The sequence below is a fragment of the Delphinus delphis genome, chromosome 15, assembly GCF_949987515.2.
Source record: "Delphinus delphis chromosome 15, mDelDel1.2, whole genome shotgun sequence".
Classification (NCBI taxonomy): Eukaryota; Metazoa; Chordata; class Mammalia; order Artiodactyla; family Delphinidae; genus Delphinus; species Delphinus delphis.
Window position 1 is genome coordinate 86,517,210 of NC_082697.1, and position 24,989 is coordinate 86,542,198.

The 24,989-nt window shown below is 58.5% G+C and overlaps 1 protein-coding gene across 2 annotated transcripts in view; it reads left to right on the top strand.

The window, feature by feature from the left end:
- The window catches only part of MAD1L1 (mitotic arrest deficient 1 like 1), a 315,793-nt gene that overhangs the window by 3,945 nt on the left and 286,859 nt on the right, over positions 1-24,989 (top strand). For both annotated transcript variants that reach the window (XM_060032547.1, XM_060032548.1), the window contains exons 3-9: positions 1,910-2,050; positions 4,370-4,549; positions 6,950-7,074; positions 8,058-8,139; positions 9,369-9,499; positions 9,649-9,763; positions 11,809-11,870. In XM_060032547.1, coding sequence (XP_059888530.1) covers positions 1,910-2,050; positions 4,370-4,549; positions 6,950-7,074; positions 8,058-8,139; positions 9,369-9,499; positions 9,649-9,763; positions 11,809-11,870 — 836 coding nt within the window. The remainder of the gene's footprint in view (positions 1-1,909; positions 2,051-4,369; positions 4,550-6,949; positions 7,075-8,057; positions 8,140-9,368; positions 9,500-9,648; positions 9,764-11,808; positions 11,871-24,989) is intronic.

A 24,989-nucleotide genomic window follows, 5' to 3' on the forward strand; every position in this document is an offset into this window, starting at 1 on the left:
GAGCTGTAGCCAGAGTGAGCTGGTTAGAGAGCCATGTGGCACCGGACCTGCCTAGGAGCCCTGACCTTGGACCTGTCCTGTCTCAGGACTTCAGTCAGTGTTCTGTCTCTTTCCTACCATGCCTGGCAGGTGAGGGAATAGCAAGTGAGGGAACAGAGCAGCTGCAGGTCTGGGGAGTCTGGAGGCAGAGAGCAGTGTGTTGCCTACTAGTCCCCTCCCCTGCTTTATTTTAAGGTTCCTGTTTCTGTGTGCAGGTGTTTATAGTCTGCTGTGCTACGTGTCAGTATTGGCTTAAATATAAAAATATGTTCAGTGACTTTCCTTCAGATATAGTCAATGTTCCAGGAAGATGTGGCCAATGGATGTGTGTCTCCGGGACTTCCGTGTGGTACCCACACCCTCGGAGCTGGGGTCCCGCCATCCTCTGAAGAAGCTGGGCCCGAGCTGCAGACTCAGAGTGAGACTAGGAAGACTGAGTTTGATGGAGGATAGAGTTAGGAACTCCCAAATGTCAACAGGTGGGAATTGAAATGAGAGAAAATATCAGAGGGGTAAAGAAAGTGTGGACTTTGGCCTCCAAAGTATGTGGGGGAAGGGTGGAGAAAATGTCTTTTCTCTGGCCTGGGATTTCTCACACTTGGCACTGTTGACATTTTCGGCTGAATAATTTTTTGTTTTGTAGGACATTCCTGTGCATCGTGGGATGTTTAGCAACATCCCTGGCTTCTACCCACTACATGCCAGGAGCCAACACAGAGTGTCGCCCCTTCTTGTGACGATCAGTTGTGTCCCCAGACAGTGCCCCATGTCCCTGATTGAAATGAGAACCACTTTCTATAGCCCAGAGCATCTTGAACTTTAACGTGCATATGAATCACCTGAAGATATGGTTAAAAGGAAGGTTCCAATTTGGTATCTGTGCGGTGTGGCCCGAGACTCTGCATTTCTGTTAAGTGCCCAGGAGATGCTGTGTTGCTGGACTGCAGGCCGTTCTTGGAGGGGTTGGCCTCTAGCCCCCTGAAGACAAGGCCCTCGCAGTCGGTGATTTGGTGGTACTGTTGGCTGTGTCTTCTGAGGCCCTTCAGAGCTTCAGTTCCACCTTATTTACCTACCCTCTGGGGGACGCAGACTTCTGAGATGGGCCCCAAACTGCTGGTCCCTGGTGGACTGGAGTTTCTCCCACTTAATCGAACACTAACTAGGTGTTGTGGCCCCGTGGTTCTGCAGATAGAATTAATAGCTCCAATCAGTTGACCTTAAGGTAGGGAGAGTACCTGGGTGGGCCTGACCCAATCAGGTGAGTCTTTAAAATCTGGGTTCAGAGATCAGACAGAGAAGTCAGAGATGCAGAGCAGGAAAGGGATTCCACACGTGTGAGATTCTCCCTCATTGGCTTTGGAGGTGGAGAGGGCCGTGTGGCAGGGAATGTGGGCAGCCTCTGGGAGCTGACAGCAGCCTGGGCCTTCCAGCCAGCAAGGAAGTAGGAGCGTGGAAGAGGCTGCTGAGCTACAGGGGAGAGCACAGCTTGCCGACTGCATGGATTTTAGATGCTGAGACCCTGATCGGAGAACCTGGCTCTGTGTGCCCGGCCTTCTGACCCGTGAAACCGCCAGCCAGCATATGGGCGTTTAAGCTGCTGCGTTGGTGGTAGTGTTACACGGCATAGGAAACAAGCCCTCACACTGTCATCTGAAAACGCACCTTCCTCTTTCGTCCTTTGTCACCTTCTCTTGTCTTGCTGCCTCCCTGCACTCCTTTCCCACCTGGGGGCCCGGTGTTCCTTCCTCCCCAGGGCTGAGCGAGGGCCTTGCTGGGAGCAGGTGCTTGGTGAGGGAGTGTTGAGTGAGCCCCTCGCCTGGCTGACGCAGCTACTGAGGACCTGTCTTTCCTTTGCACGTGACCCGGTCAGCTGGAGGAGCGAGCAGAGCAGATCCGTTCCAGGTCCCACCTCATCCAGGTGGAGCGGGAGAAGACGCAGATGGAGCTGAGTCACAAGAGGGCCCGCGTGGAACTGGAGCGGGCAGCCAGCGCCAGTGCCAGGAGCTACGAGGTGGGCTCTGGTGGGGCCCCCCAGAGCAAGGGGGTGGTGCGTGTACCTGCCAGACCGCGGGGAGCAAGAGCCCAGCCAGCGGCCCAGGTGCTCTCCTCCAGGTGTCCAGGGCCTGCCTTCTTAGGCCACCTGAGGAAGTGGGTCGGGCCTCAGGTGTGCTCTGTGTCCCCGAGGAGGGCAGCACGAAGGGACAGCTGCCCTGCCACGTCTGCCCAGTGAGGTGCTGGTGGGCATTCGTCTCCGCTGGCTGCCTCGTTGCCCTGTCTTCTCTGTGAGAATTGGGATGGAGGTCTGGCACAAATGCCAGGTGGCCTGGGGGTTACAGGCCTCGAAAGTCACCGGCTTGCGTAAGAGTCTCAGGTCCAGGCTGGGTCTTGTGCAAATGGTTATAAGGCCTCAGCGCCAAGAGCCCCAATCTCGGGGGCTGCTTCAGGTTGCCCTTGCCTTACCCGGGGCAGGCTGTTACCCAGAGGAGATGCTAGGTTTTTACTTAGTGCATCAATTCCACGCTTCCTTTGCTTTGATTAACAGCACTTTGCCAGGGTTTTTCAATAAGTGCTGATGAGTCGTGGAAATGCTGCCACAGGCAGAGCGTTGGACCAGAAAGTCTCTGGCCTCTGTGCTTCCCTGAGGATGGATGTCTGGCCCCACTCTCACCTTACGTGGCATATTCCCACTCTTTCCTGGTCCCTGTAGAAATAGCTGATGGCTTCGAGGGTGAGATGCTAACTGGATGTACTTGAGCCCGATGTGCAGGCCCGTGGCCGTGGTGTGTTGTGTGGACTCAGTAGCCCAGTGTGCTGCAGGTGGGGGATGCTGCCTCGGTGTTGGCCCTGGTACTGCTCAGTGTGGGGCTTCGGCCGATGTTCTGGGTTGTCCTAGGAAAGATGTCCTGGGGGAGCCGGTGGGAAGAGGAAGAGGGAGAGGCCAGGGGAATCTTGCAAGTATTGAAGTGAGTCACTGACAGTCTTTCTTGGGGAAATCCAAGGGTACAGGGCTGACTGAGCTTAATCCTGGGGCCCCCTTGCTGAACTTGCGCCTTCCTCTCGGAGAGGCCTTTCCCCGCTGCCCGTGGACTTAGCTGAAGACTGCCCTCGAACCGTCTGAGCCAGTGGTTTTCAGTTTGTCCCTTTGAGTCTTGGGTATCTGCGAAGGTTTTTCAGGGACTGCCAGTTTGGTAGTGGGTGGAGAGGGCAGGTGGGTGGGAATCTCAGCCCTCCCACCTGGAAATACCTATGAGATGGTGAGACTTCAGTGTCCAAGGTCTGGGGACCTGCCTGGACTGCCGCATGTGCACTTGGGACTGGCAGCCTGAGGAGAGATGCCACGTCTTGCCCTGTGACGTGCTGGCCGGGTCCCTGCACAGCCACAGCAGCTCACTCCTGCATCTTGGCAGGTCCCCAGGCTTTAAGGCCTCCTGGTGGTTTGGAGGCTGTACTCGCGGTTGGTGGCTCCTTTGAACCCTGGATCAGCAAGAGGCCGTGGCCTTGGCCGTGCTTTTCTTAAGCTCCTCCTTGCCGCTGGGCTCCGAGAGTCCTGGTCTCAGCACTGCCTCTGACTACGGCAGGCCCTGCGAGTGCCCGGCAGGCAGCCCTTGGCGGGAGCTTCTGCGGCTCAGCTTCCTGATGAGAGGTCAGAGGTCAGCAGAGGGTCAGGCTCCATGTAACTAGGACTTGGTGCCTTTGCCCCTGGGACTCTGGCTGCCACTTGTGGTCCCTTTGCTTCTTGGGCTAAGGGTAACCTCAGTGGCCGACACTTGCCCCTCGGACCCCGAGGGATCGTCAGAGTGAGGAGTCTGAGTTCTGTGCGTTCCTTACCAGCGCAAGCCACACGGCCCCTCGAGGGGGCCAGTGCAGGGTGGCTCTGAAGCTCTGGGGGAGATGAGGGCCCAGGGTCACGTGCTCCTGCCTGCAGGCTCCTGGCCACGCCCCCTGCCCCTGCCCGGTCGTCCACTCTCTGGAGGCGTGCCGACTCACTGGAACGGGAGCCTGCCGGAGCTGCCAAGCTCAGAGGCATCTTCCCAAGGTCGAGTCTGAGTGAGATCGCTGTGCTCCTCCTTGCAGATGGCCACCGTGAGCAGTGGTCGGTGGCGGTGACGTGTGCCGAGCGCCCTCCCGGGGGGCGCCGTGAGATGTGGCGTCGCGCCGCTGTGGCCGGGCGCTCACCTTGGAGGGCGTCCCGCTGCGGCCTCGGGGTGCCTGTGGGCTTGGCTCTTGCCTTGTCGGTGGCTCTGCTCTGGGTCTCGGTCCTGTCCGGCGGGCAGAGTGGGCTGGGCTCGGCCTGCTCACGCGCCGTCTCACCAGGCGTTCTCCTTGGCAGCGCGAGGTGGACCGCAACCAGGAGCTCCTGACGCGCATTCGGCAGCTGCAGGAGCGGGAAGCCGAGGCGGAGGGGAAGATGAAGGAGCAGCTGCAGCGCTACAGGGTGTGCCAGCAGAGCCTGGACGCGGCCAGCAAGAGGCTGCGGGACCAGGAGGACGGCCTGGCCGAAGCCGGCGAGGTGAGGGGCTGGGGCCCCGGGCTGGGGTGCTGCCCTCTCCCTGCGAGCAGTCTCTGGGCGGAGAGGAGACGAACTCCCACCTCCAGCACGGTAGCTCCGTGGTAGCGCCCCTGTGTACTTCTGCTTCCCACGTGTGTGCCTACGTTTTTTGCGTAGTTGTGATCGTAGCAAAAATACTAATTTTCCCTTCTGTGGTTTTCAGTTAGTAAGTTGAATACTTTTTTAGTCTTTGTGATTATGATTTTTAGTGGTTGACTAACCTGTTTTTGGTCACTTTCAAGTGTTTTTTTTTGTACACACATACACACCCTGATACAGATACATACGTGGTAGATAGCTTCATGCGTGTAGCCTTTTTGTTTCTGTTGAATGATTTCGTTTGGACAGGTCCCTAGGAATGGGGTTATGCGATCACCAGGTACAGGTCTCTATGGCTTTTGCTGCCAGTTGCTGTGTTCTCCTAGTAGCTATTGTTGAGGATTCTACTTTCACTGGAACCTCTACCTGTCACGGATAATGGTGTTTTCTGGAAATACTTGTGATTCTGCCCCCCGCCCCCGCCCCCGCCCCTGGAGATGTGCCTCTGGATTTGCATTTCTTTGATTATTAATAAGGTTTGTTAGCATCTGAGAATATGTCTGGAACCAGAGCATAGATCAACCGTAGTCCTTATGGTCTCTACCAACCGAAGGTTGTGTAAACTTCAGAGACAGAACCCAGACATTGATGCTTGTGGAACTTGGACTCCTCTGACCTTCCCTGTGTCTTTGCTGTGCTGCTCAGGATCACAGGTGCTGCGAGGAGGAAGATGAGACGCTGCCGGGGGGGGGGGGTCGGGGGCCGCGGGATCACCGGGGTTCTGTGTCTGCGTGGTCTTCTCTCCTTGGTGGCTCTTCGGAGCAGCGCCAGGTTATCTCTGCCTTGGCGGCGCTGGAGAGCATGTTAAGCTTGTTCCTACATCTGTCTTCTGACGTGGATGTTGGCAGGAGCGGCCGTAAGACAAGTCCTCCTCCCGCCTTGGGTGCGTGCCTGCTTGTGCTCTCTCGCAGGCTTCTCTGGAGGACGGGGGTGGGCATGTCCTGCACATGGCTCAGTGAGGAGCAATTTGGGGGGCACCCTTGGCACAGAAGTTGCAGAGCAGACGCCCGTGGGGCCTGGCGTGGCAAGGGTTGTGGCGGTTTGGGACGGAGACCCCGACGTTGCTCATCTCCCTTTTCACCCCGTGGAGAAGGCGTCCTTGGTTCCGAGTCTAGGTTTGTAAACCTCCCGCCTGCACAGCTGTGTTCTCTTGTCGTGGTGCCTGGCCTAGATGCTCGTGCTCTCTGAGGTCATCCTGGTGGTGGCCTGGCTTTCGCGCAGCTTTGTCCTCCAGGCGGTGGGCTGTCTGACTCCTGTATTCAGCACAGCGCCTGTACCTTTATTTAGTTCAGGAAGAATCCTCAAAGGATATGTTCATTGTTAAATAAATCTTAAGTATCTTCGTTCTTTTTTGGGTCCCAGATTGAGAGTCACTGTTATAATAAAGGAAACCATGCAGGTCGATGAGAGGGTAGGACACAGACCCACCCCGCCATCAGCCTCCCTGGGGGGCCTGCTGTGGCCTCTGTGTTTGCAGACGGTGCCCCGTGCGAGGGTTGCTCACTGTGGTGAGTTTGCCAGGCCGTCCTCTTGCCCTCAGCTTGTAGGTGGATGTCTGACTCTCAGAGGCTGATGGGGCGATGTTTCCACTTGTTAACTTAGAGTGACGCCCTTGGGTGGGCTGGCTTTTCCTGTTGGAGGCGTGCTCTCTTGCCCCAGGAAAGCCACAGGTGGGGTCCCCTCACCAGAAGGTTGTCTGGGGAGGGTGTGGTCCGAGCTGAGGACCGCGGTTCCGCCCCAGTGTCCGTCTAGCGGACTCGCTGTCCTGGAGGCCTCCCCGTGCCTTCCCCCATGACCCCTTCTGGCCTCCGCGGCACTCGTGCAGCTCCCGTTCGCTGTGTGTGGCTCTCGTGGCGTCATGCTGAGGAGCCTCGGCGCCCACTTCTGACTGCTTGGCGGGTGCCCGGCTTGTCCCGTGTAGCGTCTCCTGCACAGCTGGGCGGGGGGCGCGGTGCTGGGGTGGGGTGGTTAGAGGAGGGATTCTGGGCTGAGGACAGAGTGGGTGTGGGCCGCCACGGACTGGGGGGCTGTGCACACGCCGGCTGGGAAGGGGTGACGTGGGGTGTGGGTGTGGAGGCCGCCAGGCGTGAGGCCCGGGCCCGCCTTGGCCGGCAGCGTTCTCACTCCCGAGGCCGCGGGTCACCGAGGCGGGGCCCAGGTGGGGTTGAGGGGCGGTCACGTGTTCCAAAGGAGGAGATGGCTCTGTCCTCGCCCTCCAGAGCGGGACGGGAGGGGACCGGCTCTTGTCTGTCTCGCTTTCAGACCGTCAGTGTGCTGAAGGGGAGGCTCTCGGACCTGCAGTGGAGCGTGATGAACCAGGAGATGCAGGTGAAACGCCTGGAGTCTGAGAGGCAGGAGCTGAAGGAGCAGCTGGAGCTGCAGCACAGGTGAGCGTGGAGGCGGGCAGGTCCGCCCCCTTCAGGGCAGGGGTCCCCGCCCCTTTGCCAGGTAAGCCTGGCCAGCTGTCCACCTGGGTGCAGTTGGCCCGAAGCCTGCTGGGCTGCGTGCCGAGCTGGGCGTCCACTCGTTAACCATGTGCCAGACCCAGGCTCGCTCTCCTGCGTATGCCCTCTGCGGCGTGAGCGCCCAGCGTTCACGATCGTCGTGTGCACTGAAGCTCTGAGGTTCCACGAGTGCCCTTCGTGTGCTGGCCTCCCACCCACAGCTGTCGGGACACACTGAGGCCCTTGAAGCCAGGACCTTTTAGTGCCAGAACAGAGCAGTGTTCAAAGGTTCCAAGAGCAAGAAGCGGGAACAGTCATTTCTTTCCTCCTCTGGGGGTGGGATGCCTTCCTGGAGGGAGCTTTCAGAGAGATGTTGGGTTTGAGCGAGATTTTGAAGGCTGCGTAGGACATGCCCTGGGGCAGGGGGGACGTGGGTGGGAAAGGACGCTCCTGGGGAGGGAGCCCTCTGAGCAAGGGCACGGCAGGATGGGGGAGCTCGCCAGGAGATGCAGGTGGAAGACAGCGCTCTCCCAAGCTCGTGGCCTCTGCCTTAGCAGGTGTTGCCTTAGGGGAGTTCTGACCACTCGGTGGAATGGGGCAGGGCTGGGGGGGGTGGGCCGGTCCTGAGCGGGTCCTTGGCTTTGGCTGTTCCAGGGCCAGCAGAAGCTCCTATTGTGAGAGGTGTGGGGAGGCGAGAGGACTCGCAGGTGGTCTGGACTTACCCACGTGCCCTGCGACTCAGGCCACAGAGCCAGCAGCAGGGGCTGGGCCCTGGACCCTGAGGCGTCCTTGCAGGGAGCGTGCAGGAGTGTGCTTGCACGCGTGTGTGAGTGAGTGTGTCTGTGCTGGAGCGCTTTCAGAGTGCGGGCAGGTGCTGGCTTTACCACATGCCTGTTTCTGCACGTGGTGCACTGTTGTCTTAACAGGAAATGGCAGGAAGCTAACCAGAAGGTTCAGGAGCTCCAGGCCAGCCAAGAAGCACGGGTGGACCAAGAGCAGAGGATTAAGGTGAGTTGCTCCGTTTCAGTCCCTGGCCTGTGCCTGGGAGATGTCACAGCGCCGCGCCCGGCCCCCATGACCCGTGGCTGTTTCAGAGCTGGGGGCGTACTCAGTGGCATCTAGTGGCAGTTAGCTGCCTGTGTCCACTGTAGCTGTTCACATGTCGGTTGTCTCCTTATGTGCCGGGCGCTGTGCTGGATGCCGGGGTGCGTATTTATGCTCCCAGGAAGCTCGTATGCTTTTGGATGAAGATCAGAATCAAACACATAGAGTAAAAAGTAAACGTGTGATAACTTCAGGTACCACGGGCTGCTGTGCAGGTGATAGAACAGGACTGGAGAGGGTGAACAGCAGCCTGCCCGACGTCGCACAGCTAGTGCAGGACTCAGCTGGGTCCCAGAGCCAGGTCGGCGTGACTCTAGTTCAGGCCGTGCTGCCGCTCTGTGGGAGGACGTGGCCGGGAGCCGTGATGGCTGCCGCTGCCCGTAGAGCCCCGTCCGCGCACCGGGCCCCGCTCCCGTGCTCTGGCTCCGTGTACCCCCAGCTCCATCGTGTCAGCTTCCACACCTCCCGGCTCGCTTTCGCCTCTGGTCTTCACGTGCTGTCCTCTGCGGCTCGTCCGTCTCTCCTCCCCGGCCCTCACTGCTTCACACGACCCGTTACGTCTCCCCTGCCCCGTCCGCCCATCTGAGTCCCTGGCCCGCTTCTCAGTATTGACTTGCCTGCACGGCCTGATGTCTGTCTTTTGTACGCTCTTCCCTGCAGAGACCTCATCTGTCCTCTGTGTCATGGTGTCCCCGCTGCTTGACCCAGTACCTGGCCCAGAGCTGGGCCCCTTAGTGTTTGTTGTTCTGTGACTCGTCACTGAGTCTCCCCGGTGTCTCCGTGTGTTCCCGGGGACTACATGTCGTAATGGACAGGCTGTCCTCACCGTACAAGGACTCAGTCAGGACCCTGTGCCACGGGAGTGGCAGCAGAGCCAGCGTGGGAGGGTGGGTGTCGATTCATGGAGCATTCGCCGCGCGTCCTTGTGCCGGACGTGTGACGGGCTCCTGCCCTGCAGGCGGCACGGCACGTGGCGCGTGGGGCTACCCTGGGAGTGTCCCCTGAGGACACCGCGCAGAGGCACAGCCGGCGCAGGCTGCCCAGAGGCGGGGGCCAGGGCCGTGGAAGTTGCCATGGATCTGGGACAGTTAGGCGCCCATGACTGTCTCCCCTCTGTCTCCGGCCTCGATCAGGATTTGGAGCAGAAGCTGACCCTGCAGGAGCAGGATGCTGCAATCGTGAAGAATATGAGGTCTGAGCTGGCGCGGCTGCCCACGGTGGAGAGGGAGCTGCGGCAGCTGCGGGAGGAGAACGCCTGCCTGCGGTGAGGGGCCTGGGTGGGGGTTGGTGGCGGTGTGTGCGTGCGTGTGCAAAATGTTTGCAGCCTCCTTGGGTGCAGCCCCTGCTCCAGGGGCTCCTGCACCGTCCCTGGCGGTGCGGCTGTTTGAGTGACTGTGCTTCTGGCCCTGCCAGGGAGATGCGGGACACCAACGGGCTGCTCCGGGAGGAGCTGGAGGGGCTGCAGCGGAGGCTGGGGCGGCAGGAGAAGATGCAGGAAACCCTGGTCGACCTGGAGCTGGAGAAGGAGGTGAGCTGGTCCCCGTGGGTGTCCTGTGGCTGGCTAGGGGAGACCCTGGGTGTTTTAGTCCTACATTCCAGCTGTTCAGCTAAAATGTGGCAGCCGCTGGGCTAGTATGGTAGGCAGAATAGTGACCCCTAAAGACAGCCCCATCCTGCTCCCCAGAACTGTGGGCAAAGGGGATCGAAGGGTGCTGACCCCTAGCTGTGGTAGGGAGGCTCCCTTGGGGCTCCTGGTGGGCCCCAGCTGGGCCGCTGTGCTCACAGGTCCTGACAGGGGCCGGAGGGGGTTGGAGGTCAGAGCCATGTGAGGTGAGGAGGACTTGCTGCTGCTCTTGGTGGCGATGAATGGAGGAAGGCGCTGTGAGCCAGGGAACGTGGGCACTTCTAGAGGCTGGAACGGACGAGGAAACAGGTTCTTCCCCAGGGCATCCAGGAGGAGTGTGGCCCTGCGACCCCTTGACCTGGCACAGTGAGGCCCTTGCTGGGCTCTGACCTACGGAGCTGTGAGACAGTCAGTGTGTATTGTTCTCAGCCACCGAGCTCGTAGTAGTTTGTTTCAGGAGCTCTGATGCTGAGTCAGAGAGAGGAGGTGGCTGTGGTACCTGGAGCACGTTGTTCCCACCCATGGATGTGAACAGACACCTGTGCTGAGTTTCCTTTCCCTGTGGCTGCTGCTGGGACTCATGGGGACATTTTGTGGGTTGTTGTGGAGATGGCCGTGGACGTCAGTGCCGAAAGCATCCTTGTTCGCTTGCTGAGCAGACCAGCACGAAGGCCTCCCGGCTCCAGGCCCGGGGTCCTTCTGTCCTTCCACACTGCTTCCCCGTGGTCACCTTCAGTCACCTTCCTTTCTGGTTTGCCCGGCGTAAACCATGTCACCACTTCCCGTAGCTTGCAGTCTGGTCAGAGTGCTCGTCAGCTGCGCCCCCCAGTGGGTTCACTGCCAGCTGAGGCATCGTGGGTCTGGAGCACAAATCCCTCAGGCGTCGGCTTATGTGGGCACTTGGCCTGAAAAGGCAGTTCCGGAGTCCAGCAGCTTTTCTCTGGACGTAGTTTGTTTTGAAATTGGTTAAGATTCTGCATGTAGAATCACACTGCCTGGGTTCCAGCCCTGCTGTCACGTGCCCGCTGGCGGTGTGACCCCGGCAGATTATTTAACCTCTCTGTCCACCTGTGTAACGAGGAACGCGTGTCTCCCTACAGGGTTGTGAGGATTAAATGAGTAGTGTAACGTGCTTAAACAGTGGTAAACACTGACTCAGCGTCAGCTGTAGTAATAGATTTATTAATCAGTCTTGTGCCCGGCACACGATAGGGGTCAGGAAGTACTTGAGTGGCTGAATGAGCGCACTGAACAGCGCTGGGCTTGGCCCCCGGAAGGAGTGGGAGGCCAGACAAAGGCACACGGTCTGGGAAGGTAGCAAGACTCCGATGTGGGATGTGGGTCAGTGGAGCGGCTGTGAGAATACAAGGGCGGGAGGCCCGGGATGCGGGCCGGGTGGGGACACCGCTGCTGCCCCCTGTTCTTCCCAGCGGCCACAGGGGCCCAGCCCAACGCGCGTGCGTGTGTTGGGGGGTGGGGTTTGGCTCTCGGCCCAAGTCTGTCTGCCCTGGGGCTTGGCATCCTGAGGAGCACCCGGAGGATGGGCGACAAGGCCGTGGGCAGCGTCTGCCCCCCTGGTGGTTATCGCAGGACCGTCCAGGAGGCTGTCTGCTCCCGACCCCTTTCCCCAGCCCGCAGTCCTTCTGGCCTGCTGGGAATCTTGAAGTTACGGAGCCAGGAATGAATGAGATGTTAAGCACGCAGTGTAGCTTCAGCGGTTGGGAAGCAACCTGTCTGCTTTGGAGCGGATGGGCGCGTTTCTGCGTTTTAGCTCAGCGATCAGGGCGGGCCGTTCCGGAGGATCAGGGAGGTGATGTCGTCGGTTGGTTTTGTGTGGTGCTGCTGTGCTGGGGGTCGAGGTGCGTGTGTGGAGGAGGTGGCAGGGCCCGGCGCTTGCACGGAGATGACGGGCACAGCGCTCTAAGGGCTCTACTTCCGTGTCTTTTCAGAGGCTGCTGACGAAACTGCAGAGCTGGGAGAGGCTGGACCAGACCACGGGCTTGAGCATCAGGTAGGCGGACGGCGCCGGGGCACAGGGTCCCCACCTTTTCTCCGCACGGATGGCACCTTTGGCAGAACGGGCCCTGCCAGCCCGGTTCCCTCCAGCAGAGGCCCTGCCTGCGGCTGCTTAGGTTTAAGGAGATGGAAGTGGGGACTCTCCCCGCCGAGGACGGGACATTCTCGACAGAGCGCTGGCAGGTGTGGGCCCTGCATTGTTGGGTTTTCTTGAAGGGCTCTTTTTTATTTATACTGAGGAAGTAGTTGCTTTCGAGGGAAGTCATTTCTTTTAGGTGGTTGTAACGAGTAGAGATAAACTGAGTCTTCAGGGGCAAAAAAGGAACACAGGGTGATGGAGGATTGTTTCCCATCAGGCCCTGGCAGCAGCCTCAGCTTGTCTGTTGAGCTAACGCCAGCAGTTGAATGGCAGGCGGGGCTGCTGGATGGCCGAGCGGGCCTGGTTCTCAGACGGGCATCTTCCCACCGCTCCCTGCTCCCGATTCCATCTGTCCTGCTGCCTGTCCTTCTGGGGCCGCTGCCCCTTTCTCCAGTGTCGCTCCACCGCTGGCCCTTAGCCCCCAGATCCCTTCCCTGCCCGGTCCGCCTGCAGACCGACTGCCCACTGCTCCGCTCTGGGGGTGGGGGTGGGAGATGGGTCCTTCAGGCTTAGTCCTGGCGCCTGGGGCCTGTGGGTTTAGAGAGCCTCCTGTTTGTCTGCTGTGCGACTTGAAGCCTGTGTCCTCTCGGGGGTCTGTCCTGCTGCTCTCGGAAGCTGGGCCTAGATAGAGAGCCCTCCGCAAAGGGCCGTCCTGTAATCACAGCCTCTGACTGCTCCTCTGGGACCCGCACCAGCTCCGTCGCACCATGGACTCCAGCTGTCTGTCACTTGAGGATGCCCCTTCGTTCTCCTTCTGCCTCGCTATCGCTAAGTCTCAGAGGACAGAGTAGGCTGTTCGCTCCTGAACTCCACCTGCGGAACCCGGGGTCATGTAGGGCTGGCCCCAGCTGGCCTAGATGTTTTGTGTTTCCTCCTTTTCTCTGGGCTGATGAACTCGTGGGGAAGCTTCCCTCCCACTCCCAGGAAGGCTCACGTCAGAAGAGAACGCTCCATGACTTTTCTCTCGTGCGGGAGATCGGAGGCCCTCTCGCGCCGGGTGGCACCGGCTGCTGGAGTGTTTGAACGCCTCAGTCAGGGCAGCAGGGCCGGCGTGCAGCCGGCTGCCGTCTCTGGCCAGAATGGCGCAAGGGTCAGTGTGCTGGACACGATGGAAGGTGCAGCTGCTCCTTGAGACCTTTTGGTCCCGCTTCCAAACCTGACCACCGCCGCCCACCTCCCAGCGGCTGGCACATGGTTGGGGCCTATGCCCGCAGGCTTCTGGGCTGGTCCCGTGCTTACCCCGCCTGCCCTTACTGAGCAGGCCCTGGAGGCGGGAGGAAGGAAGGGGTGGTTCGGAGCGCTGGCGGAGGTGGGGGCTGCCCACGCCTGCTGGCAGCTCGGGGTCAGCAGGAAAGGGGGGCACGCGTTTCCCTGTAGGGAAAACAGGCGGTTCGCGAAGGCTGGAGTCCTGTCCCGCTCTCCCGCCCGTCAGGGCGCCCCTCTTCGAGTCTGTGCACTGCTCCAGGCCAGTCTCTTGCCCTTGGGCAGGGCCGCAGGGCTTGCCTTGCTGTGTTGGTGGAGGTTAGATGCGCCTGTGTGCCGGGTGCCGTGCACACTGCAGAGCAGTGAGGTGTGGCTGGCTGTCCTCGTCTCCTGGGGTTCCTGGTGGGAGCCCCTGTAAAGAGAAGTCTTCTTTTCATGTGCTTTGTGGCGGTTGTGCCTGGGCCGCTTCTGGGGGGCCCTCGGAAACCTTAGCTCTTCCGCCCTTTCCTGTCCCTACTAGGGCGTTTGGGGCGGGCCCTCACCTCCGGCAACTCCTGCCCTGCTTACGCGGGTACGTGTGTCGAGTGCCGGTTGGAGGGTCACAGGCTTGCGGTGTAAGTGTGGCCCATCAGCTGGATCACCTGGGGAGTTTGGTGCACGTGCAGACGCCTGGGCTGAGGTCAGGCCCATTGAGTCCGCCTCTCCAGCGCTGGACTTGAGTCTTGGTGTGACCACAAGTAGCATGAAGGGTTTGGCTCTCTGTTGCCGGGTTTTGGGCCATCATTAGCGGTTTCTGAGCAGGGAGGGTAAATTGGTGGAGCCCACGTCTCTTGAAATTGAGTATGGGGGTGGGAAATGGGCATAGGGTTCTCGGACACAGGGAGAGGCTGGGGGCCCGTTGCTGCAGTGTGGGGTCCCTGCAAAGGGGTGGGCGTGGGAGGGAGAGATGTGCACTGTTCCAAGGTGACGTTGTCTGGGGGTCCCTGCCTGGTGGGCGGAGGTGGGCTCCGCCAGGAGCTGAGGGACACCCTTTGTCACTCTCGCAGTGTTCAGTGCAGCAGTAGTGACTGAGGCCATCTCAGACCCTGTTAAACTGTGGCTGCACATGTGTCTGACCCCAGCTTAGCCCCTGTGTGTTGTGGGGTCTCTTTTACACCCGTTTCCACATCTGTAAATGGAAGAGTCTTCTGGAACATTAGTTTCTCACCATGGGGTCACGAATCTCTGAAAATCTGATGAAAGTCGTACTTTCTCCCCACAAAAACACAGGTTTGCGAGTGGGTGCGTGTGGACGTGAGATTTTGCGTGCTAGTCCAGGGACCCCTTCCCCAAAGTGTGATCAGCCAGCCTCAGCGGACAGCAGAAGTTGGAGTCCAGCAGTTGCCCTGGCGTTAGAGGTTCAAGGGGCTGGGAGGGTGTTTTGGCCTGGCCTGGCAGGCATGCGTCTGTTGTGTCTTTTTTAATGTATATATATTTTAATTTATTTTTATCTATTTGTTTAGGCTATGTTGGGTCTTCGTTGCTGTGTGTGGGCTTTTCTCTAGTTGTGCTGAGCGGGGGCTACTCTTTGTGGCGGTGCGCGGGCTTCACATTGCGGTGGCTTCTTTTGTTGCGGAGCACGGGCTCTAGGCGCACGGGCTCAGTAGTTGTGGCTCGCGGGCTCCATGGCATGTGGGATCTTCCCGGACCAGGGCTTGAACCTGGGTCCCCTGCATTGGCAGGCGGGTTCTTAACCACTGCGCCACCAGGGAAGCCTTGTTGGGTGTTTCGGTCAGGGCGTTGCTGTAATTTTGCTCATTTGGGGCCTGTCATGACCCCAGGCTCTGGCTGCCGTCCAGCGTCTCTGTGGTTTTCTGAGAGCTGCCGCCACCAGGTGGCACCGCCCCCCCTTGGTGACCGCGGCTCCCTGCTACCTTGGGGCCTGTAGAGGGCTCTGCGGTCTTGCAGAGGTTAGGGACAGAGAAGGGTCCACGTGGCACCACGGTGGTCACCCTCTTCCTAGTTTGGGATTTCTTAAATCGTGAGGACCTAGGGATAACAGGGCAGTGGGGGTGACTTGGCTGGTGGGTCAGCCAGTGCAAACCTATAGGGAACCTGCTGGGCCGAGTGTCCTTATCTGCCAGACGAGCTTGTCCACCCTTGACGTCATCTGATCCCCTGTCTGCAGCACGTGGGTCATGTGAGTCAGGGGCAGGTTGACATCAGGACTTTGAGGGTGCGAGGGAATGCCCTGCATGGGTGAGGTGGGGCCTGTGCACTTGCAGGTGCTGGTGTGGGGAGGAGGGTGGCTGCGTCTGGTGTCCGGACGTTCTTGTCCCAGGGTCTTGAGGGTTGGACTGAGGGAGTGGGCAGTGGTGCGGAGGGCTGTGACTCGCTGAGCCTCATTCCTCGGTAGCGGGGTGTGTCGGGGTGATTTGAAGGTACTGAAGAGGGACACCCTGTGATGTGTCTGCGAAGTACCTGGGAATAAATTTAACAAAATATGTGTATGGGACCCATACACTGGAAACAGTAAGAAGTTGCTGAGAGAAATTAAGGGTAACCTGGTAACAACGTAAGTAACTGGAGAGAGAGACCGTGTTCATGGATTGGAGTACTCAGTGTTGCTAAGACAATTCATAGATTCAACACAATCCCTATCAGAGTCCCAGGAGGATTTTTGGGGAGAAATTGACAAACTGATTCTAAAATCTCTATAGAAATGGAAGGGACCTAAGACAGCTGTCAGAGTTTGGAAGAAGAATGAGTTAGAGGGCTTCCAGCAGCTGGTTGCAGGCACACTGTGAACGGCATTAATCAAGACAGGGTGGTCATGGTGCAAGGATAGGCGTGTAAATCAATGGGGCAGAACAGACAGTTCAGGAATAATCTAAGAGTGTAGAGCCGATTGACTTTTGTCGAAGGTGACGAGGTAATTCAATGGGAGAGAGTCTCAACAAATGGTGCTGAGACAGCAGGGAATCTGTACAAATAGAGACCTCATACTGTCCACAAAATCAGTTCAGTGGGGCATGGACTTAAATGTAAAAACAAACTTCTGGAAGCTTTGCTTGGGTTTGGCAAAGAGTTCTTAGGACACAAAAAGCATGAACCAGAGGTGAAAAAAATTGGTAAGTTAGACTTCAAAATTAGAAACTTTTGCTTTCAAAAGACACAGTTAAGAGAAAAATAAGGCAAAACATAGACTAGGAGAAAATATTTGCAACATGTGTGTCTGACTGAGGACTTTTATCCACAGTACAGAAAATATTCCTCCAAATTGATAAGATGACCAAATTTAAAAAATGGGTGAAAGACTTTGAACAGATAACTTTGAGAAGATATGAGTGATGAAAAAGGACATGAAAAATGCTCGGTGTCATTAGTCACAAGAGGAGTATAGGGGGGCTTCCCTGGGGGTGCAGTGGCTGAGAGTCCGCCTGCCGATGCAGGGGACGTGGGTTCGTGCCCCGTCCGGGAGGATCCCATTTGCTGCGGAGCGGCTGGGCCCGTGAGTCATGGCCGCTGAGCCTGCGCGTCCAGAGCCTGTTGCTCAGCAATGGGAGAGGCCACGACAGTGAGAGGCCCGCGTACCGCAAAAAAAAAAAAAAAAAAAAAAAAAGCCCTGGTCAGGGATCCTGCGTGCAGCAACTAAGACCTGGCGCAGCCAAATAATTAATTAAAAACAGAACGAGGAGTACAGAGTAAGGTCACGGTGAAATACTGCTCTCGCCTGGTGAAGATGTGGAGCAGCTGCAGGTCTCACGCGCTGGTGGTACCGTGGGACACGGCACAGCTGCTCGGGCCACCGCGGGGCAGCTTGCTGTATGCGGGCGATACCACCCGGCAGTTCCACTCCTGGTTACTGACCCAAGAGAAACGAAGACGTGTGGCCTCCCAGAGACTCGTGTGTGAGCGTTCACAGCAGCTTTATTCATAGTAGCCCAAACCGGGAACCAAGTCAGGTGTCCATCACGTGAACGGAACATCACTGAGCAAGAAACAGGAGGAGACAGGTGCTGTGTGCAGAAACGTGAATCTCTCACTGAGCAAAGGAAGGCAACTCATTCAGTTCACACTGCATGATGCCATTTACTTGAAATTTTAAAAAAGGCAAAACTGACCTGTGACAGAAGGAGGGTGAGTGGCTCCTTAAGTCTTGGGTTGGGATATGATTGGGGACCTGGGGGACCCTCACCTGTGACTGTCATGGCAGCAGCTACACAGTTGTATGTATGTCACGCTTCAGTCAAGCTGGTTCGAGGATGATGAGTAATCGGTGCTCCTGACAGCTGTGAGGGGAAGGAGAAGGCCTAGGAGGTGGCCTGGACTGAAGTCAGGAGTGGATGGGGATGCTTTTTAAAGCCTTCATTTTGGGAAGGAACCCATTTCTTGAGCTTGTCAAAGGCCCATGGGCAGCTGGGACCAGCCCAGGCTTTTTCAGTGTTCCTGGATCTTGGGGACTTGGGGCAAGTGCTGCGGGAGTGTCACCAGGGGAGGCCAGGTGTGGGCTGCAGAAGGGCAGGTGGTTTCATGGTAAACCCAAGCTCTGCAGAGGAGGAAGGTGAAAAGTGAAGGTGGTCTTCAGTCCTCCCCGTCTCACCTCCTCCGGGCTTGCCCTGTGTCACTGCTGTCCGGCGCCATCACGCGGTGCTCTAGTTATGCCCGGGGGTGCCATTCTCAGAGCAGGATTGAGGGCTGCCCCCAGGGGTGGGCAGCAGGGCGCTACCGCTCTTACCCCCAGTCCGTCCTTCTAGGCAATGCCTGATAAATTCCTGGGCATCTTTCTAGAAATGTGTGTACATACAAGCTCTTTTGTGTGTGTGTGTGTGTGTGTGTGTGCGGTACGCGGGCCTCTCAGTGTTGGGGCCTCTCCCGTTGCGGAGCACAGGCTCTGGACACGCAGGCTCAGTGGCCATGGCTCACGGGCCCAGCCGCTCCGCGGCATGTGGGATCTTCCCGGACCGGGGCACGAACCCGCGTCCCCTGCATCGGCAGGCGGACTCTCAACCACTGCGCCACCAGGGAAGAAGCCCCAAGCTCTTTTATTCTTCCAGTTTAATTGTGATGTAATCAAGCAATAACACTGTTAAGTTTAAGGTCTGCAGCGTAATGATTGGACTTACACGTTATCATGAAATGATTACCACGGTAAGTTTAGTGAACGTCTATTGTCTCATATAGATACAAAATTTAAAAAATTAAAAAGAATTTTTTCCTTGTCATAGTAGCTCTTTATGTACCCGCCCCCTAAGAAGTGCTCATTCTGTACTAGTACTCTGCAGCCTTGCTTTCTTCCACCTAATTTCTGACAGTGTTTCTGCACCAACCCAGACGGGCCTACTGAATTGTTTTCAGAATCTATACAGTGTTCGTGGTGTGGATGGGTCTGATTTCTTCATTCCCCTGTTGGTGGATATTTCCAGGTTTGTTTTTTTTTTTCCCCACCAATAAGCAGCATTGTTTTGGTTGGATAAATTCTTAGAAGTTGAATTTTTTTTACCTAAAAGATATATGTGTTTGACCAAATTGCCCTCCAAAAACGTGTACTTGACCTTTCTGTCACAGTGTGAGAGCGTCGTCAGTCGCTCCAGGCAGCATGCTTTCAGAGGTTCTAGCAGAGATTCCAAGTCAGGTCCCAGTAGAGTGAGGGGGCAGGAAATGAGCAGTGGCTGGGCTTTGAGAAAGAGTTCTTAGCAGCCCTTCTTGGCGGGATCCTTATTCAGTAGGCATGGGATGCCTGTTGAGTCCCTGTCGCCAGGCCTCTAATTTCATAGAGGAAACAGTTTGCTCGTGGCAAGGGTGCCACTGTGGCTTGGCTCCTTCCCCATCCCTTTGTGCCTGCAGCTGGCCTGGTTTCAGTCAGGCTGGGAGGGCACAGTACCTGCCACTGTGAGTGCAGGTGTGACGGAGCCTGCGGGGTTGCAGAGGACGCTGGTACCGGGGAGACGGAAAGGCAGGCGGGTTTTGCTGGCTCTGAGGCCTGGCAGCTGCGCCCCCCCCCACCCCCGCAAACTGCTGACCCATCATCTGGAGTGAAAGCTGGGAACTGACAAGTGCTGATGCTGGACGTTTCCCCAAAGCATTTGTCGGCTGGCCAGATGACGAGTCCTGGGGACTAGTTTCCCCTGATTTCTGAGGCCAATTAGGAGGCCGGCGAGGGGGAGTGCCTAACTTCCTCCTGAGAACAGATCGTATTGACCACCCTGGACACACTTGTTACCCTGGTGACTGTGTTGGCAATTTCTCATTACCTAGGTGTTGGGTTGATCAATACAGGCCCCGCTGTGGCTGCTTGGGAAGGTAGCTGGGCTGTCGCGCGTCTGGGTCGTTTTCATTGGTCTTGGTGTGTTTTCTTTGCAGGCACGAGAGGAGGGGGAAGGAGAAGGCTTTGGCCTTCCGGGGGCTCGTGAGCGGGGCCCCTTCTGGTCCCTCCTGCTGATGCCTTGGTCTCGGCTGTGATCCTTTTTATTGTTGGTTCATTCACCACCTCGTGCATTCCCCACGGGCTGTTCTCAGGGAGCCTGGAGTCTGCAGGGGGCCTTGAAACATATTTGATTTCTCCCTCAGCCCTGTGCCTCTGTGAGGTGTCAGCTCCCAGCCAGGCTCCCTGAGAACAGCCCCAGAGCTATGAGTTTCCTCCCCCACAGGGCGCAGGCAGAGGCCGGGGACTTCTGAACCCATCTCAGCCCCTTACATCCCCGTGGAGGCCTACAACAGTTGTTCCCGTGCGTTTACTCATTGTGGGCGGCTGAGTCCCCAGCTTCTTTTTGCCTTGGAGGTTGTGTTTTCTGCACTGGTCAGCCTCAGGCTTCAGTCTCGTGAACTAGGAGCGGGGCCTGTCTTTAGAGCCTCTGTGCCTAAGTCCAGTGGGCGTTTCATAAACGTTTGGTGAGTGGGTGATGGCATCGTGACGGCTTTGTTTGGTGCGTTTGTGGTTTGATGTGACTTGGGTAGGGCATACTTTGGCTCGCTTGGCTGCTGTGACAGAGCCCCAGCGTTATTCACAGCGTGTCCCGGTGGGAACCAGAAAACAAGTGTGGCAGAGAGCTTCCTGACAGCGGTCATTCTTTCAGCGACAGTCCAGTACGGGGCTCGGGGGAGCAGCCCCTGCCCGTCTCCCGCTCCCCGGTGAGGTTTCAGAGTCGGCAGCAGTGTGGACCGGTCTCTGCCTGCTGGATTTATGCAGCAAGGTGTGGACGGACCAGCGTCTCTGACAGGCTCGCTTGGCCCCAGTGGGAGAAGAAGCTGCTTTGTTCTGGTTGGGCTTGGGCAGGTTGGGAAGCTCTGACGGAGACCCAGTGGGCACAGCCCCATCCCCCGACTCTGCGTGCTCAGAGCAGCCCACGGGCTGTGGGCTTTGCACCATTGTAGGGAACGTAAGAGAGAAATGCTTTCCAGAAGAAACCCTTCCCGACTCTTCCCGGGCTGCATCCCCTGCATGTGCTCTCCCCAGGCCGCGCAGCAGCCAGGCGCTCAGCGAAGCGGATCCCGGACTCAGGCGGGGCTGTGCTTCTGTGCTTCTCACTTGGCTCTTTTGGGGGCTTTTCTCCCAGTTTTGTAGATACGGCTCTTCTACTTCTGTGCCTCTTTTTAAATTCATGTAAAAAGAAAACCTAAAGCCAGATAATAAAAGGATTTAGACAAATTAGGCTCTGCTGGATTCCCAGGGGCTCATTTGGGAGAACGAGAAGGTAGCTCCGGGGTCCCAGTCGGTTCAGACTTGGCAGGTGCTTGCCGAGGTCCCGTTATGCACCAGGCCCCTCCCTTGTGGAGGCCCAGGTCCCCCGTCCCCAGGCAGAGTGGGGGGTGTCCTGAGAGGACAGGAAGGGACGAAGGGGCTGGGTGGCTGCACGGCTTCCTCTGGAGCAGTCCCCCGAGGGCCTGCCCTGCTATTTCCAGCAGTCACCATGGCCTTTGGAGGGCCAGCATCTTGGGTGGCTGCAGGGAACAGTGGAGGGGTATTTCATTGGGCATTTACGCCTGGGCTTCCCCACCTGACACCCTTGAATGTCAGCTTTGAGGCTGCGAGGAGAGGCCTCTGAACAGTGTCATCCAGGGCACCTGGGGGTTAGCTGCACACGGTCGCAAGCTCTGTCATCCTTTCCCACGGCCACTGTCACTTTGTCAGAAGCTAGAGCTGCTCCTCGTCCCATCGAGCTCCGCCTCGGGTCTCTTGAGGGCAGAGCAGGTGCCCCGAGTCCAGGGTCAGTCTGTGCCCATACCCCACTCCTCCCAAGGCCTGGCGCCCCCTTCCCACGGGTGGCTGACCACCTGGGGACATGGTTCAGATTCTCCAAGACCAGCTGGAGGCCAGGGATGGGCTCAGGGGGTGGGCTGGCCGTTGTTAGTGGTGAGGGGCTCAAGCTGGGGGCTCTCGTGCCCGTGAAGCAGGGCCCTTTTTGCTGAGTTGCACCGAAGAACAGGAGAGGAGCTCAGCACAGGCTGTTGGGGCGGCGGCCTGGCGTTACTCCAGCTTCTCTTCCTCATGCTCTGCTCTTGTCCTGGCGCAGAGGCCAGGCCGCCCTGCCGTCAGAAGTTCTGTTTTCATTTGAGCGTCTCAGGAGCCGAATGCCGAGGCTGCTGTGCTGCACACACCGCAGCTCTGACGCGCTGCCTGGGCTCCTGTCAGGCCCCACCCAGTGGTTGTGGGATGGTGTCTGGGCCAGTCCAGCAAGCGCTCCCAGGCCTACTGTGTGCCTGACCCACTGTGTGCCGGCCTCGGCGCTGCACAGGCTCTGGCTGTTGCCTTGGATGAGCTCTGTCTCCTGGGAAGTACCCCTTGGCAGGTGGGAGTGGGGTCCTGAGGATGAGAGGAGGGAGGCGAAGCGGGAGGAGAGTGTCCCGGGTGGAGGGCGAGGTGGCGCCAGCGAGGGTGGTGCTGGCGAGCCGGTGGTGGTGGAGGTGGGGGCGGCCACACACGGGTTGGTGTCGCCGTGTCACAGTCTGCGTGTGGCGGAGGCGGGACCACGGGGCGCTGCCCTGATGTCTCGTTCTTCCTTCCCTGGCCGGCCTTGGGTGCACCCAGGATGGTGGGCGGCGGCTGGCGCGAGTGGGTAGCTCTCCTTCGAGACCCTCAGCCCAGGCAGGGCTCCAGTCAGTGGCTCCTTCTGCCGTTGTGTCTTCGTGAGGGTTTGGTGCTGTGGGGGATTTGTCAGCAGTGGCCTTGGAGAGCTCTCTGTCCCCTTCAGTGTGTCGTCCTGTGCCCTCAGCTGGGGGACCTGGACCTCTGGTTTTCAGTGCTTTGTATTCCTGAGTGTGTCCACGTGTGCTGTGTCGGCCCCTCTCATGGCCCAGGCCGGTCCTCGTGCTAACCGCCCATCCTCAGCTTTCTGTCACAGGGAAGTGGGGCTGTGGCTGGGGACGGGAGAGCAGGGGGCAGCCCTCTAGGATTGCCGCTGGGCCTGTGTCTATAGAGGGGACTTACTCTTCAAGGCACCATGACTGAGGCGTCCAAGAAGAAACGCACGCGTCCTTCCTTCACTCTTTGGCTACTGAGACAGTCACAAGCGAAACACCCCGGGCCGGAAGGGTGGGCAGCCCACAACGCTTGGGGGATCGTGAGGGGAGACCTGGCTCTCCTCCTCGGTTCGTGGGGCCGTCGCGACCTGTCTGCAGACTGTGGCATGGTTTCCTCCGGGCGGGTTGCTGGGCCCTTGCTCCCCCAGTTGCCCTACGCCCACGACTGTGCCCAGGTTCGTGCTCTAGGGCCCGGCAGGCAGGCGGCCGCTGAGAGCACGTGGCAGGGGCGTTTCTCTTGGGGACTGTCGCCAGTGTGTGGGAAGGAGATGTGGCCCCCAGTCCACGACTGGCATGCCGTACCCGCAGTGGGCATTTCCTCTGTTGAAGACCACGTGGCCCAGACCTCCGCTGCTTTGGTGGCCCAGATGGAAGGTGTTTACGTGTTGTGTTCTCGGGGATACCGGCGTGTCTGGGATGTGGGGTGGCCAGCTCTCCGTGGTCTAGGCCTTGGGCCTTGAGAGCAGGCTGTTGCTTAGGCAGCAGGGTGGCCCGGGTGGGGGGCGGTCTTGGCCGTCAGACGGTGGAGAGCTCAGCTGGCTGGCAGGAGCGGGGGGGGGGGGTCTGAGGAGAGAGCGGGACGCCCACTGCGGGCCTCCTGCTGCTGCTTTGGCGCAAACCACGGTGCACCCTGGGGCTGGGAAAGTGGGGCTCGGGGGAGAAAGGGGTGCGGATGTTCCTGGCAGACTTCCTTCCTGTTCTTTTTCCACCCTGACTCAGGAAGCAGAAGATGCTGGAGAGACTTGGGAAGTATCATTCCCCTCCTCACTTTCCGTTGTGGAGAGAACCACATGGGGAGCATTTCATTCCTCTGTGGTGGTTTTATTCTAACTCGAAAGAGAACTCACGTTGGTTTAATAAAAGCACAGAGGTGTTCCTGTGTGCACACGGGCCGCGTGCACACACGTGTGCCTGGAGGGTGGGTGCAGACGGGAGGTGTGGGTGGGAGGCGCCCCAGGTGAAGCCCTGGCTGCCTGCCTTGGTCCTGTCACCCTGTCCCAGGTGGCTGCTTAGTTGGCCTGGAGCCTCCTGGCAGTGCCTGGAAGGTTCTTCACGATCTGGCATCCGTGGAGTAGGAGCCACCCCGTGACTTGGTGTGTTGCTGTTATTGGCACTGAGACTGGAGGGAACGCCCTCATGTGTGTCCCCCGCTGTGGTGACTCCTGGCCTCATGACAGCTGTGACAGCATGGGGTGTCTGGGCCTCTGCTTGTCCTGAACGCAGTGCAGGCTGGGGCGCTGTGGGGAAGGACGTCCGGGCAAGAGGGGCTCTCAGGGTCCAGGGCGATGGACTGACCTAATCAGTGGCAGAACTCGCTTTCAGACCGTCCTCCATCAACAGGGCTTCATTTGAGATGCACACACATCGGGGAACTCGGTGGAAGAAAGAAGGCTGCTGAAATTTTAAAAATTGTTTTAGAACAGGCAAAACTAATCTTAAGGCCAGAAAGAGCCCCACAAAAGACCAAAACAACCCAGCCTGGCAGTTGCCTGAAGTTAGTTGAGGGGTTAGTTGGGAAGGGACTGGCGGGACCTCCTGAGGTAGGTGGGGACCCGGGTTACACGTGTGCCCACTTGTCAGCATCCTGTCGGTGAGTTCAGGTAAAGTTGTGAGGCAAAACATCCGTCACAAAACAGGTTAGAAAACATGAGGTTGGGCTGGAGGGTGGAGTGTTGGATGAAACCAGACGGCAGAACCTCGGTGACTGGCCCCTGGGAGGCACAGGAGGGTCGTTACACTGCAGTGTGGCCTCTGTGCCAGTTTGGAGCTTTCTCCCATAAAAGTTGCTAGAAGTTGCCGCCAACTTCTTCCTTTCCCGCTCCCCTGACTTCCCAGCCCCTAAGGGTGCCGGGGATCCAGTGCGGCTGCGTGTCAGCCCTCCCCACGGGCCCTGGCAGAGGCTGGTCCGGCCCTGCGTCTCCAGGCCCACCTGGAGGGTGCCCCACACGGCCCATCCTGCCGGTGGCCAGCTGCCCTCCGGGAGCTGGCCACGCACCCAAAGCTGCCGGGGGGTCAGGCCACGGCCCCTGGAGTCCAGCCCGTGGTGAGGTGCAGTGGGGGTGCTTTCAGGCTGCTCTTGGGCTGAAAAGCCTGCTGTCTGGATTTCCTTGGGAACGTCAGAGGAAGCCCAGCTCCTGGGACCGGCTGGGAGTCACAGCCCGAGAGGGTGTCTCTGCCTTTAGCTCGTTCAGAGATGGCCGCTGCTACTGGGACTCCCAGCTCCTGGGGCCGATGGTAGGGGACAGGGCCTTGGCTCGGGGGCTTTTCCCTGCG